The sequence below is a fragment of the Chenopodium album genome, chromosome 26 (genome assembly GCF_948465745.1).
Source record: "Chenopodium album chromosome 26, dcCheAlbu1.1, whole genome shotgun sequence".
NCBI lineage: Eukaryota > Viridiplantae > Streptophyta > Magnoliopsida > Caryophyllales > Amaranthaceae > Chenopodium > Chenopodium album.
In genome coordinates this window covers 17,367,219-17,378,880 of record NC_137859.1, presented here as the reverse complement: position 1 = coordinate 17,378,880, position 11,662 = coordinate 17,367,219, and the positions used below count along the sequence as shown (strand labels likewise).

At 36.6% G+C, this 11,662-nt stretch overlaps 3 protein-coding genes across 3 annotated transcripts; 1 reads left to right on the top strand and 2 right to left on the bottom strand.

Moving 5' to 3' along the window:
- Positions 1 to 324: 324 nt before the first annotated feature.
- On the bottom strand, positions 325 to 1,062 carry LOC145616906 (protein FAR-RED ELONGATED HYPOCOTYL 3-like). Its single transcript, XM_081671623.1, has one exon. The coding sequence runs from the start codon at positions 1,060 to 1,062 to the stop codon at positions 325 to 327; it is 738 nt and encodes a 245-aa protein (XP_081527749.1).
- Positions 1,063 to 3,472: 2,410 nt separating this feature from the next.
- LOC145618134 (galactan beta-1,4-galactosyltransferase GALS3-like) lies at positions 3,473 to 8,281 on the top strand. The gene is made up of 2 exons (XM_081672927.1): positions 3,473 to 4,809; positions 7,443 to 8,281. The coding sequence occupies exons 1-2, from the start codon at positions 3,725 to 3,727 to the stop codon at positions 7,789 to 7,791; spliced, it is 1,434 nt and encodes a 477-aa protein (XP_081529053.1). The 5' UTR covers positions 3,473 to 3,724; the 3' UTR covers positions 7,792 to 8,281.
- Positions 8,282 to 9,134: 853 nt separating this feature from the next.
- Positions 9,135 to 10,170, bottom strand: LOC145616905 (uncharacterized). Its single transcript, XM_081671622.1, has 2 exons — positions 9,931 to 10,170; positions 9,135 to 9,845 (listed from the first exon to the last, which is right to left on the bottom strand). The coding sequence occupies exons 1-2, from the start codon at positions 10,168 to 10,170 to the stop codon at positions 9,135 to 9,137; spliced, it is 951 nt and encodes a 316-aa protein (XP_081527748.1).
- Between the last annotated feature and the right edge of the window lie 1,492 nt (positions 10,171 to 11,662).

The following is an 11,662-nucleotide window of genomic DNA, read 5'->3' as shown; positions in this document are numbered from 1 at the left end:
CACTCGATGTTTCTACAACCTTTTTCCTCTTTCCTTTGCCTGAGCTCTTTCTCTTCTTAGGACCCGATTTTTTTTTTCTGTTTTTGGGGTGCCTTCTTCCTTGCCCGACTCACCGGATCTTTCACACTTCCATTCCGTGTGGAGTTGGGGGTGGGAGTTGGTGAAGGAGAGTGAAATAGGGTGGTAGGATTAGTATATTACTAGTACATGCAACGCTACCTTCAACACCCTTGTTAACAGAGGTTGGAGTACCAACAACTTCGTTGTTTTGTGAATGGTCTCACAATTACTCTTATCAATTATTACCTACCATAGATTTAGCCCCTAAAGGTTCACCCCCCCTTTCTCGTCCAACCGCAAACTAATTGCTGCAATTTGCTCCATCAGTAAAGCAATATAATCATCTGAAACCATTGCACGAAGCAGAATAGGTTCAAAGGCCAACATAGCCCTGTCATACCGCTGCACTTCTTCATTTTTTAAAGGATCGTGGTATGCTACTTTGACCATATTATGCTTCTGCTGAATGTCTTTCCGCCACTTATCAAGGACATACTTCTCGGGAACAGTTTCATTCAATTGGATATCCAACACTTTAACAATATGACAACAAAGTATTCCATGGCTCTGAAAATTGCAATCACACTCAACATTAGACGTTTCCATGTCGAAGGTCACTACAACATTCCTCTTCTCATTCTTATAGGGAATTTCTTTCTTCAAAAACTTCGACCATACCCATATCCGATCCTCTATAACATGTTCCACCACGGTATCCGATAAGTTTCTTTTACTAAGGACTGTCAAATACATCAATCTAATGCATTGAAGCTGAACCTCCTCAAACTTTGCATTCGTGTACAGTTTCTGGTAAGTACGCTCCAAAGAAAACTCCGTCATCAAAGGACGGATAAAACGCCTGGTATTTGCATCTGCCTCCCCCTCATCCTTTGCCCTACTCTCCATGGCCTTGCAATATCTTGGGGCAAACAAAAACAAGCAAGTGATCCTCTTTAAGTAGCCATCAAAGAAGCTATTCGTACTTTTCACTCTCTGTGCCATTCGCATTCCCGCCCAAAATACATGTTTTAAGTATGCCGGTATCCACATTTCTCGCTACTGAAACAAACTTGCAAACAAACACTACAAGCATTAACAGCAAACAACAAACCTACAATACAAACAAACAAATAATAATTAATATAACTAACACCATAAATACCTTCCAACCATGCATTCGTAGCAATCTTTTCCCTTCAATTTATATTTCTCCATCGCATCAAGCCAAGATTCCATAAACTGCTCCCCTATCAAACTATTATAAATTGCGTGCTTAAGGACCACATTTGTTTCTTTATACTTCGACAATGCACCAAGCTTCTGTCCAAACATTTGCATTATGTGCCACATGCACCAATGGTGGTAGGTACCCGGCCTTGGAAATACTTCTACAATAGCCTTCCTCATAGCTTGGTCCTGATCGGTCATAATGGCAGACGGGGCTTTTCCTCCCATACACGCAAGCCATGTTTTAAACAACCAAACGAACGTCTCCGCATCTTCGTGAGACAACAAAGCATATCCCAACAACACACTTTGTCCATGATGATTTACTCCTACAAAATTTGAAAAAGGCATGCGATACTTATTTGTCATATACGTTGAATCAAAGCATACCACATCCCCAAAATACTCATATATGCAACCCTACTACGAGCATCAACCCACATTACGTCCTTCAACCTCCCAGCTCCATCTACTCGATGCATATGGAAAAAATTTTGATTGTCTTCGGTCATCTTATGGAAATATTCCAACATTGCCATAGCATCTCCGTACCTTAACTTTAGCCTTGTCTTTCTATTAACAATGTTATACATATCTTTTTTAGAAAAACCCATATTCTCATACTCATTTCTTTGGTGAGCTAAGTTATTATATGATTAGAGTCACTAGGTTTCGGACTGTGCCCCTTGTGCTCATTCACAACCTTCATCACTAACCATTCACCTAATTCATTCATAGCTGCATACAAAAAAATAGGGCAGTTGTACTTTTTAGTCTTCTTTTTCACCGAAGGCTCTACATTCACAACTACCCTTTTCCCATTAACAACTCTAACAACTCTCCTATACTGTGTCAACCCACAACACTCACACTTCCACACGTAATTTCAGACAGTTTTTTCTTCCCTAGTTTTTAAGGGCTTTCGGCCTCATACACATACAACACCAAAACCTTGTTGTTTGCCATAAAACCTGTAGTACTGATTGACTTCCTCCCAAGAACAAAAAGCCACTCCCACAGAAGGTGCATCAACTACCTTCACACCACCAGTATTTTCTCCAGAATTTTTTGCACCACGATTCTCCACTACCTCATCATGTCCCTATGCCACATTCGACCTTTGTTTAACTCCGGTAACCACACAATCATCATCCTCAACATCATCCTCAACCTCATCCTCATCATCCTCCACATCTATATCCTCAAATACATCACCCTCATCAACAATAACATCATTATCATCATCATCATCATCATCAATACGATGATTACTATCCCCATCTAAATTAACCCCAACATCATTGTTCTGCATCAACAATATAAAAATATATACCAACGATCACAGTTTTGATACCAACTACACTAATAACAGAAACATATACCAAAAAACATATAATTAATACAAACCAAAACAACACATTCCAAATTCACACCCATGTAGAGCATACGACACAACCTTCTTCACCAACACAATTTTAATCGGGAAAATTTGAAACCAATATTCCCCAAAAAAGTTAGCGGCCCATTCCTATATTCATTTGCATTTCCAATTTCCGCATCAACAAGGACATAATTTATACAACAAAACCATTTCCACAACAACAACAACACATAAATATCGAAAATATAAACAATTAAAAAACATGCATTACACATAAATCAACTACATTTACCATTTTCATAATAATTTGCATAACAATGAATAACATTCAACAACGATAGATACTACTAATTGTTCGATAAGGAACAACTTACAAGATTCAGTGCACGCTTAACGCTGGTCGTCTCTGCATCAGCTCCATCATACTCCTACACGGTCACTAAATTTGGGGATGAAAGACCTGCGTCGGGAGGAAAGACCCTTTCTCTCTCTTGTTTTTGGACCTTCAGACCCAAAACCATGCCTTTACTTTCTCTCACCTATTTAATTTCTTCATTTTTCATAAAATTATTTCACATTCCAATACTACCCTTACTACCATATGCATTTCACATTCCAATACTACCCTTACTACCATATGCATGTATGTTATGTCATGACATAGTGGGTAATGTCTATTACGCCCTTACAAGAGCTTTCATTGTCTCTAGTAGGTAGAGGCTGAGAAGTTTCGCTACAAAGAAGCAATTATCTTTGCAATGGCTCTTTCAAAACGCTAAATTAGCGGTTTAGCGTGCTCAAACTCTCAAACTGCTTTGAAAACGTTCTAAAGTCTTAACCAAATGCAGCAAAAGACATTTGTCTCTCGTAATAAATTACTCTGGTAGTACTCGTCTAATAAAAGTCTAACGAGTTGAAGTTCGTGGAATTGACGTGGCAACTCCAAAAGTACTAGACAACTAAGCAAGATGCTTCTTTAACATTTTCAGACCAACCTCTTTTCTTCAAGACAGCATCTTCACCATTGTAAAACTCTTCATTTCCCACCACCTTACAATGGTAAAAGATCAAAGAAATCGTAAATCATTTGACAAACTTTTTTTGAAAGGATTCAACGCCGCCGCATTCAAACTCATCCTCACCGCCCTCCTCCTCCTCTTGATCTGTACTTGCGCCGCTTTCCTCCAATTCCTCCCCACTTACTTCCCTCCCTTCTCTTGCACCACCACCACCACCACCGCAACCACCGCACAACCGCCACCACCAAAAGTAGATCAAATTCTCGAACACGGCGTCGTAAAACGATCGTTCCAACCATTTGGGTCCGCCGCGTATAGCTTTATCTTAATGTCCGCCTACCGCGGCGGACCTAATACTTTTTCCATCATTGGTCTGTCATCAAAGCCTCTGCAAGTCTATTCTCGTCCTACATACTTTTGCGAGTATCAAAACTCGAATAATAACAGCTCATCTTTTGTCAAAGCTTATAAAATTCTCCCTGATTGGGGGTTCGGAAGGGTATACACAGTCCTGGTCATCAACTGTACGTTTCCTTCTGGGATTGCGGATAGTTCTTCCTCCAGTGGCCGGCTAATCCTTCACGCTCCGGATACTAATCGAAGGAACAACTCCCTCATTGTTGTAGTGGAACCACCGAGATCATGGGATATATCTCATTTTGTTTCCCCTCCGAAATACGACTACCTCTACTGCGGCTCCCCACTCTACGGCACCCTCAGTCCTCAAAGGATGCGAGAGTGGATCGCGTACCACGTGAAGCTGTTCGGGGCGAAGTCTCATTTCGTAATCTTCGATTCCGGAGGGATCCACCCCGAGGTTTTCGAGGTGTTGAAACCTTGGACGGACCTCGGGTATGTTTCGTTGCAGGATGTTAAGGAGCAGGAGAGATTTGATGGGTATTATCATAATCAATTCCTTCTTGTTAACGATTGCTTGCATCGATATCGTTTCGATGCTAAGTGGATGTTCTTCTTCGATGTGGATGAGTACATTTATGTTCCTCCGAATTTGACACTTAGATCCGTCACTGATTCGCTCCAGGAATTTACTCAGTTCACGATTGAGCAGGTTCCCATGTCTAATAAGCTCTGTCTTACTCAAGATGCTGGCAAAACATCCAAGTACGTTTCAATTTCTTACTCCGTCCTGTTAAATTTTAACTATTTTCCAGATGATTGTTTTTAGATTATTATTGATAGAAAATTTCATAAATTAAATGTGCAATGAACAATGGTAGAATCACTAGATTTGAGGTTCCCGCAATGTTAGTAAATAGTGCCTATGTGCCAATACTTAACCCACATTAGAATGACACTTGACATAGTAATGTAGATATGAGGCTAGTTGTCTTAGCTAGCCCTCCTATTTCTAGGAGTGAGGTCAAATCTCATCGAACTTATATAGAGTAAATCCGACCTTCAAAACAGTAAAAAGAAAAGAAAAGTTATGAAAAAAAAAAAAGAAAACAAATAAGAATAGCATAGTAAACTGCTTTGTTAAGGTGTTTTAAGAAATTGAAAAGTGTGTTTTATTTTTTACCATATTTGATTTTCCTGCAAAGTCATGCTATAGATTTATTAGCTAACATGCTAAGCAGATGCTGTAGATAACCGAAGTTGGTATGCTGATATTTTCTGAAATTAATTTTGGAGGGTGCTTTCGGCTTGTAATTGAGTACTACTCCGTAGAATTTTGATATTGGACGCTACTAAATTCTTGTCCACAATAGGCAAAACTTAAATTTGTGTCAATATATCACAATATCACATACTCCATACTTAAAATTATTTTGACAAAGACATAACTATTTTCAAGTTCGTCTGAGTTTAATAAAGGCATTTTATTGCGCGTATTAAATACTAAATTCAGATTTTATTCATTTTTAAATACATCTAAGTGTATAAAAGTTTAATTGTTTCTAATGATTTTATTTAATCTTTGTAAATTTAACCCAAAAATATAGGTAGATTTTGATTTGCACATTAACTTTTGTCCCTTTGTTTAATGTTATTTTAGCATCAACATCTTCTCTTAAACAATCTGCACCGAATTATTAAAAATATTTAAAACAGCTGTACTAGTTTCAATTTTATTAATTTATGTGGCTAATGGCTATCTACTTTGTCCAATGACTTATTTATCACATGACGTAGTGCATGTTATGTGAATGTGATTGATAATTATGTGAAAAAAAATAAATAAATAAAATTTCATAGTAATTAATTATATCTAATTGTCTATCGAAACATGTCAAATGACTTGTTGGAGGATTAGTTATTTAGTGATAGTGATGGGTTTGTTTCTTGTTGAATGTAACTTTTTTTTTTTTTTTTTTTTTTTTTTTTTTTTTTTTTTTTTTTTTTTTTTTTTTTTTCACATAACAACACCTAGTTCTAGCTAACTAGTTTATGAGAAACTAGAAATGGAGGAAAGTTAGGCATTTACAAATGCATATAAAGGATACTCATGTAATGATACATATGTACAAACGAATGCATATTTTGGTTTCATTGGATGATCAAATGGTACCACTAAATATGCAATGATACTATATATGCACATAATGAAAATTATGCATAAATAGTATCACTGAGGATTCAATCGTTCCATATAAACTTTTAATGGAACAATCAACATGTGGTCCCCATCACGTGATACAATATGACCAAAATATAGGTGGGGTCCACCTACAGATCTCTCTCTTCCTATCTCTCTCCTCTTTTCTCTCTCTATCATGTGTTTTAAAAATATTAGGATTTTTTTGTAAAAAACTACCTTTTATAATCCATTTTTCGCGAGAAACTACCCTAAAAACGAAATGTTGTAATTAACTACCTTATAAAACACAAAATGTTGTAATTGACTACCTCCCACCGGAGAGTTAAGTTTGACTTTATTTTTCCGGCGTCGACTTAGTCACGTGACCCTTAATGACATAATTTTCCCATTTCCCATTTCGAGAATTTGGGGAAAAAAGTGGAAAAATCATGTCATTAAGGGTCACGTGACCCTCACGTGACTAAGTCAACGCCGAAAAAATTAAGTCAAACCTGACTTTCCGATGGGTGGTAGTCAATTACAACATTTTGGGTTTTATAAGGTAGTTAATTACAACATTTCGTTTTCGTGGTAGTTTCTCGCAAAAAATGGTTTATAAAAGGTAGTTTTTTACAAAAAACCCAAAATATTTTAATTCATATTATGCATTTACAAATGCCTAACTTTCCTCCCTCAAAATTCCTCACTAGTTTATGCATGCAATGCACAAAATTTGGAGCATAGTACTAAATTCTATTTGATTGATTAATTATCTTATTTTACTAACTTTTAGCTTTATAGTGTTACACTTACAAAATTAGAGACATTTAGTGTCAAAAGTTTGCTAATGATATAATAACATCTAATCTAAACTTATTTTTTATTATTCAAATGTGAAAGAAATCATTGAAATTAGGTGATCTAAACATAACTTAAGTTAATGTATTAACTAAAGTCACACAAAGGAAGTATTGTTTTGTAAGAAGCCGCCTTTGTGGGGACAGGGAAACGTGTGAGTATTGGCATACGATTCTTCTCAAGAAATGCCTTAATGATAAGATTCTTGATTGAAAAGCATCATTTTCTATGATAATAACAATCTTGTAATAAATCCATAACTTCCCACTATTTGACTTGATCTTGTCTTTTGCTAACAACGTTGATGCTTCTAATTGACACAATACTCACTTTGGTTACCCTACACTATCATTTTCAGAAAATGGGTGATGGAGAAGCTTGTATATAGAAACGTAAAGAAAGTAGCAAGGAGGGACCGGAAGTACGCGGTACAACCACGAAACGTATTTGCCACCGGCGTTCACTTGTCTAAGAACTTCGAGGGTGAGTCTGCTCATAAAACCGAAAAACTCATCAAGTATTTTCACTACCATGGTACAATAGCCACTCGCCGGGATACATGCCAACAGTTTACCAACGACACTTCAATAACAATAGGAGACGACACCCCTTTCGTTCTGGAAACTAACATGAGATTGATCGCCCCGAGTGTCAAGAGGTTTGAACTCGAAACCATTGGAACTATACTTCAATCCACAAAGCAATGACAAATACACTTCACTAATAATGTGATAGCTCATTACATCAACAATGTTTGCCATAAGAAAATGGCCAATGTTTTTTAATGTTACAAAAATTTGTAACATTGACGATCAATGTTATAAGGGAGGCTTAAATTGAGCTGGCTGAGCAAGTGGATAAAGGAATCGTCAACTTTTTTGAATCTTAAAAGTCATTAAATGACATAAGTCTGACAGCTGGGCCAAGCGAAGCTTGGAATTAGATAATTGAAACCCACATAGTAGGATTCGTTGATTGCACATGCTACTCTTTTCTTCATTAACTTTATTTTTTCTTTTTTTCTCTTTTCTAAAATACTTTAAACATTAATGTATTTTTTACTTTGGACGGAGTATTAATTTATTTTGGTTTATACTAAGAGAAGTTGTGCATATTTCTTCTCCTTTTGTACTTTATAAATGAGTTCGATCTCCGAATGTAAACAAAAAAAATATTGCATAAATTGAGAATTAATTTATTTTTTATCTAATATTTGAATAACACACAATATTATTTATGTTGATAAATCCTTGTAATTTAATTGCATTGTAAGAGCACCCTTATTCATGAACATATAAAAAATTGTTCATGTTACTATTCACATAAATAAATACTTTCTCTCTCATACACATAACCATACAAATAATTTCCAACATCCTCCTCTTAACCATGAACCAATAAAAAATTATTCATGTTACTATTCACCTATCCCACCTCAATTTATCTTTTTACTAAAAATTAAAATACATACATGATTAACAATATATCAATCTCATTTAATATGTAATTTATTGTTATTACCGTAATTAGTTACGTTTTAGTATTATGAAATTACAATTAGCTTAAATTATCGTAATTAGAGTTGTTAATTATCTGCGATTAGCATAATTAGCGTTATTAATTACTTTGTTAATTAAAAGATACAAAATACAAATTTTTTATTAATAGAAAATTTGTCAAAAAAAAAAACAACCATAGTGCATTAGACATAACACATACTTAACAACATAATTGAAATCTAATTGTTATTGTTCTCGTTACACCTAAATTTCTTCCAAATGTGCTCAACCAAATCGTGTTTTAATTGCAAGTGAGCTTGTTGATCTTCAATCTTTGTTCTTCGTTGCAAATATATATTTATGTCTACTACACACTCATTACGATACTCGAAGGCATCCTCGTTAGAACCACTTTGGTTGTCAATGAAGTGAAACGTGTCAGAGTTGTTCAAATATGTATCTCATTCATCTTCAACAATCATGTTGTGCAATATGATGCACGATAACATAATTTTGTGAAGTATTTGAACATCCCAAGCAAGAGATGGTTTTTAAATTATAGCGAATCGAGATTGTATAACTCCAAAAGCTCGCTCAACATCTTTCCTCGCAACTTCTTGATGTTGTGCAAACAATTTATGTTTCTGAGTCTGTGGACTAGTGATAGACTTCACAAAAGTAGCCCACTTGGGATAAATACCGTCAGTAAGATAATATCCCTTGTTATATTGATGACCATTAACAAAAAAGTTCACAAGAGGTGTACGCCCCTCCAACACATCCTCAAATACTGGAGATCGGTGTAGCACATTTAAGTCATTGTAAGAACCCGGCATCCCGAAGAAAGAATGCCAAATCCACAAGTCTCGATCAGCAATAGCCTCTAATATAAGAGTGGCTACCCCTTTTCTGCCTTGTAATTGTCCTTTCCATGCTGTCGGACAATTTTTCCACTCCCAGTGCATACAATCAATGCTTCCAATCATGCTTGGAAATCCACGCTCCTCTCCTATTCGCAGCAGCCTTTCCATATCATGACCATTTGGGAGTCTCAAGTACTGATCACCGAATTGGTTGATGACACCTTCGATAAATTTTTCTAATGCCAACTTCACAGTACTTTCGCTTATGCTTATGTACTCGTCACACACGTCGGTGGCTAAACCGTAAGACAATTGCCGAATTGCTGCAGTGCACTTTTGTAGTGGAGACAAGCCTAGACGACCAGTAGGATCTCTTTTGTTGGAACCATGTATCATTTTCTGTTACGGCATACATAACACATTCAAAGATATGCTTGTGCATTCGGAATCTACGTCGGAAAAGGTCACTTGGGTAGGCTGGAACTTCTGCAAAGTAATCATTGTACAACCACACATGACCTTCTTCACGTCGTCTATCACCTCGGGGAACAGATTTGCGCGAGCGTCGTGGTGGAGGTGTTGCCATCAAGGCTAGGATTGGGAGGTAAGTGGAGGTGACTGTGTCAATCATGTCATCTATTTCCCTCTCTTCTTGAGCTAATTCTTCCCTTCTATCCTCATCTAAGCTATCAGTGGAGCTTATATTAATTTTGTAGGAGTCCATTTTCTTCTTGTGTTATATGAAAGAGTAAAAGTTGTTAGTTTCAGAATTAAATTAGGGTTTTGATGAAGAAAGGTTATAGGCGTAGTTTGGATCTTATATAAAAATAATCAATGATATGAATGTACAAGTGCATCACATGAAAATTAAATAAACTTTAGGTAGATTTGACAACTTAATGAATTCTGAAAAGTCATCACATGGAAGACCATTACACTTAATAAATGGTTCTGAAAAGTATTTACTTTGACTCTAAAAATTATTAAGAGACTCTGCAAAAGTATTCTAATAGATTCGTCAAATCAATTGGATTCTGAAAAGTACTTATTGAAATTGACTTCACAAATCACGTGAACAAAGTTTCACACATAAAACGACAAAATATTTAAAATTTTGTTACATGGTTGCAATACTATTCATTACACATACAATACCGTTTCGAAGGACAAACACATAAACTAAACATAACACAACTAACCCAACTTAAAACTGAATAAATTGAAGGGAAAACAACTTAAAACAACACTAGCACAATGCAACCTATTGCATAACATAACATTAAAATGCCCTAAATTTGCTGAGGTATATATTCTTGGAGTTCGATGATCATCTGATCTTCCAACGGGGCACGAACTTCTTTGGCAAGCAATTGTTGGAGCATGTCCGAATTCATTTTATATTGTTGCATCTGAACGTTTCTCTCCTCTAGCTCCATTTGCTTTTGTTTTCTAGCTTCTTTCTTCTTCTCCAACTCGAGCCTTTCCAAATCTCTGTCAACGGCCTTATCCCTCATCTCGCCGTACAGTTTAAGTTTGTCACCAAATGATTCAAAAGTATCAAGTGCTTGAGTTGTTAGTTCCTTGCCCTTCAACCTCGACTTAGCCTTCTTCAAACCATCAGGACGTGGTACAAACTCATCAGTAAAAACGTCTCCACTTGTTAGTGTATTTGGTGTTGATCCACCATCTTCATCCCTTGATCTCTTTTCGCTACTACCGCTCTCCGGGGTATTAACCGTCGCAGGCTTCTTTGATGGACGACCACTAACTGACACATGAACTTTTTGCTCAAGAATGGAACGATATCTATTATAGAACTGGAACTTCCCATATGAGTTCTTATGGATCTTGTGGGCCTCAACAATCACATCATCAGCATTTTGCCCACTACGCATCCTTGCATTGTCGATGCTACCAGACCACTTGACAACTGCCGGAGCAATTCTTAACCACCGTCCCTTCAGACTACCAACGATTTTGATGGCAATCTCCTCCGGGTTTGCTTTTCTTGCATCTTCGTAGGATGCTAGAACCCTTTGCCAAAATACATTTGATCTTTGATTTGTTCCGGTAATTTGATCGTTGGTTGTGTTCATGTACGCAGAGATTAAAGCAGTTGTCTCTGCATCATCACAAATTTTTTTATCGGGCTCTTCAATGGGTTTAGGAGTGGGATGAGGTGCAGATTGGAAGGTTGGCCGTGTTAGGAGTTTGGT

Excerpts from the sequence above, each read along its gene's own strand:
- LOC145616906 (XM_081671623.1), bottom strand. The coding sequence starts at position 1,062 with ATGGCACAGAGAGTGAAAAGTACGAATAGCTTCTTTGATGGCTACTTA.
- LOC145618134 (XM_081672927.1), top strand. The coding sequence starts at position 3,725 with ATGGTAAAAGATCAAAGAAATCGTAAATCATTTGACAAACTTTTTTTG. Across the intron at positions 4,810-7,442 it reads GATGCTGGCAAAACATCCAA|AAAATGGGTGATGGAGAAGC; the intron begins GTACGTTTCAAT and ends TATCATTTTCAG.
- LOC145616905 (XM_081671622.1), bottom strand. The coding sequence starts at position 10,170 with ATGGACTCCTACAAAATTAATATAAGCTCCACTGATAGCTTAGATGAG. Across the intron at positions 9,846-9,930 it reads ACAATGATTACTTTGCAGAA|AAAATGATACATGGTTCCAA; the intron begins GTTCCAGCCTAC and ends ATGCCGTAACAG.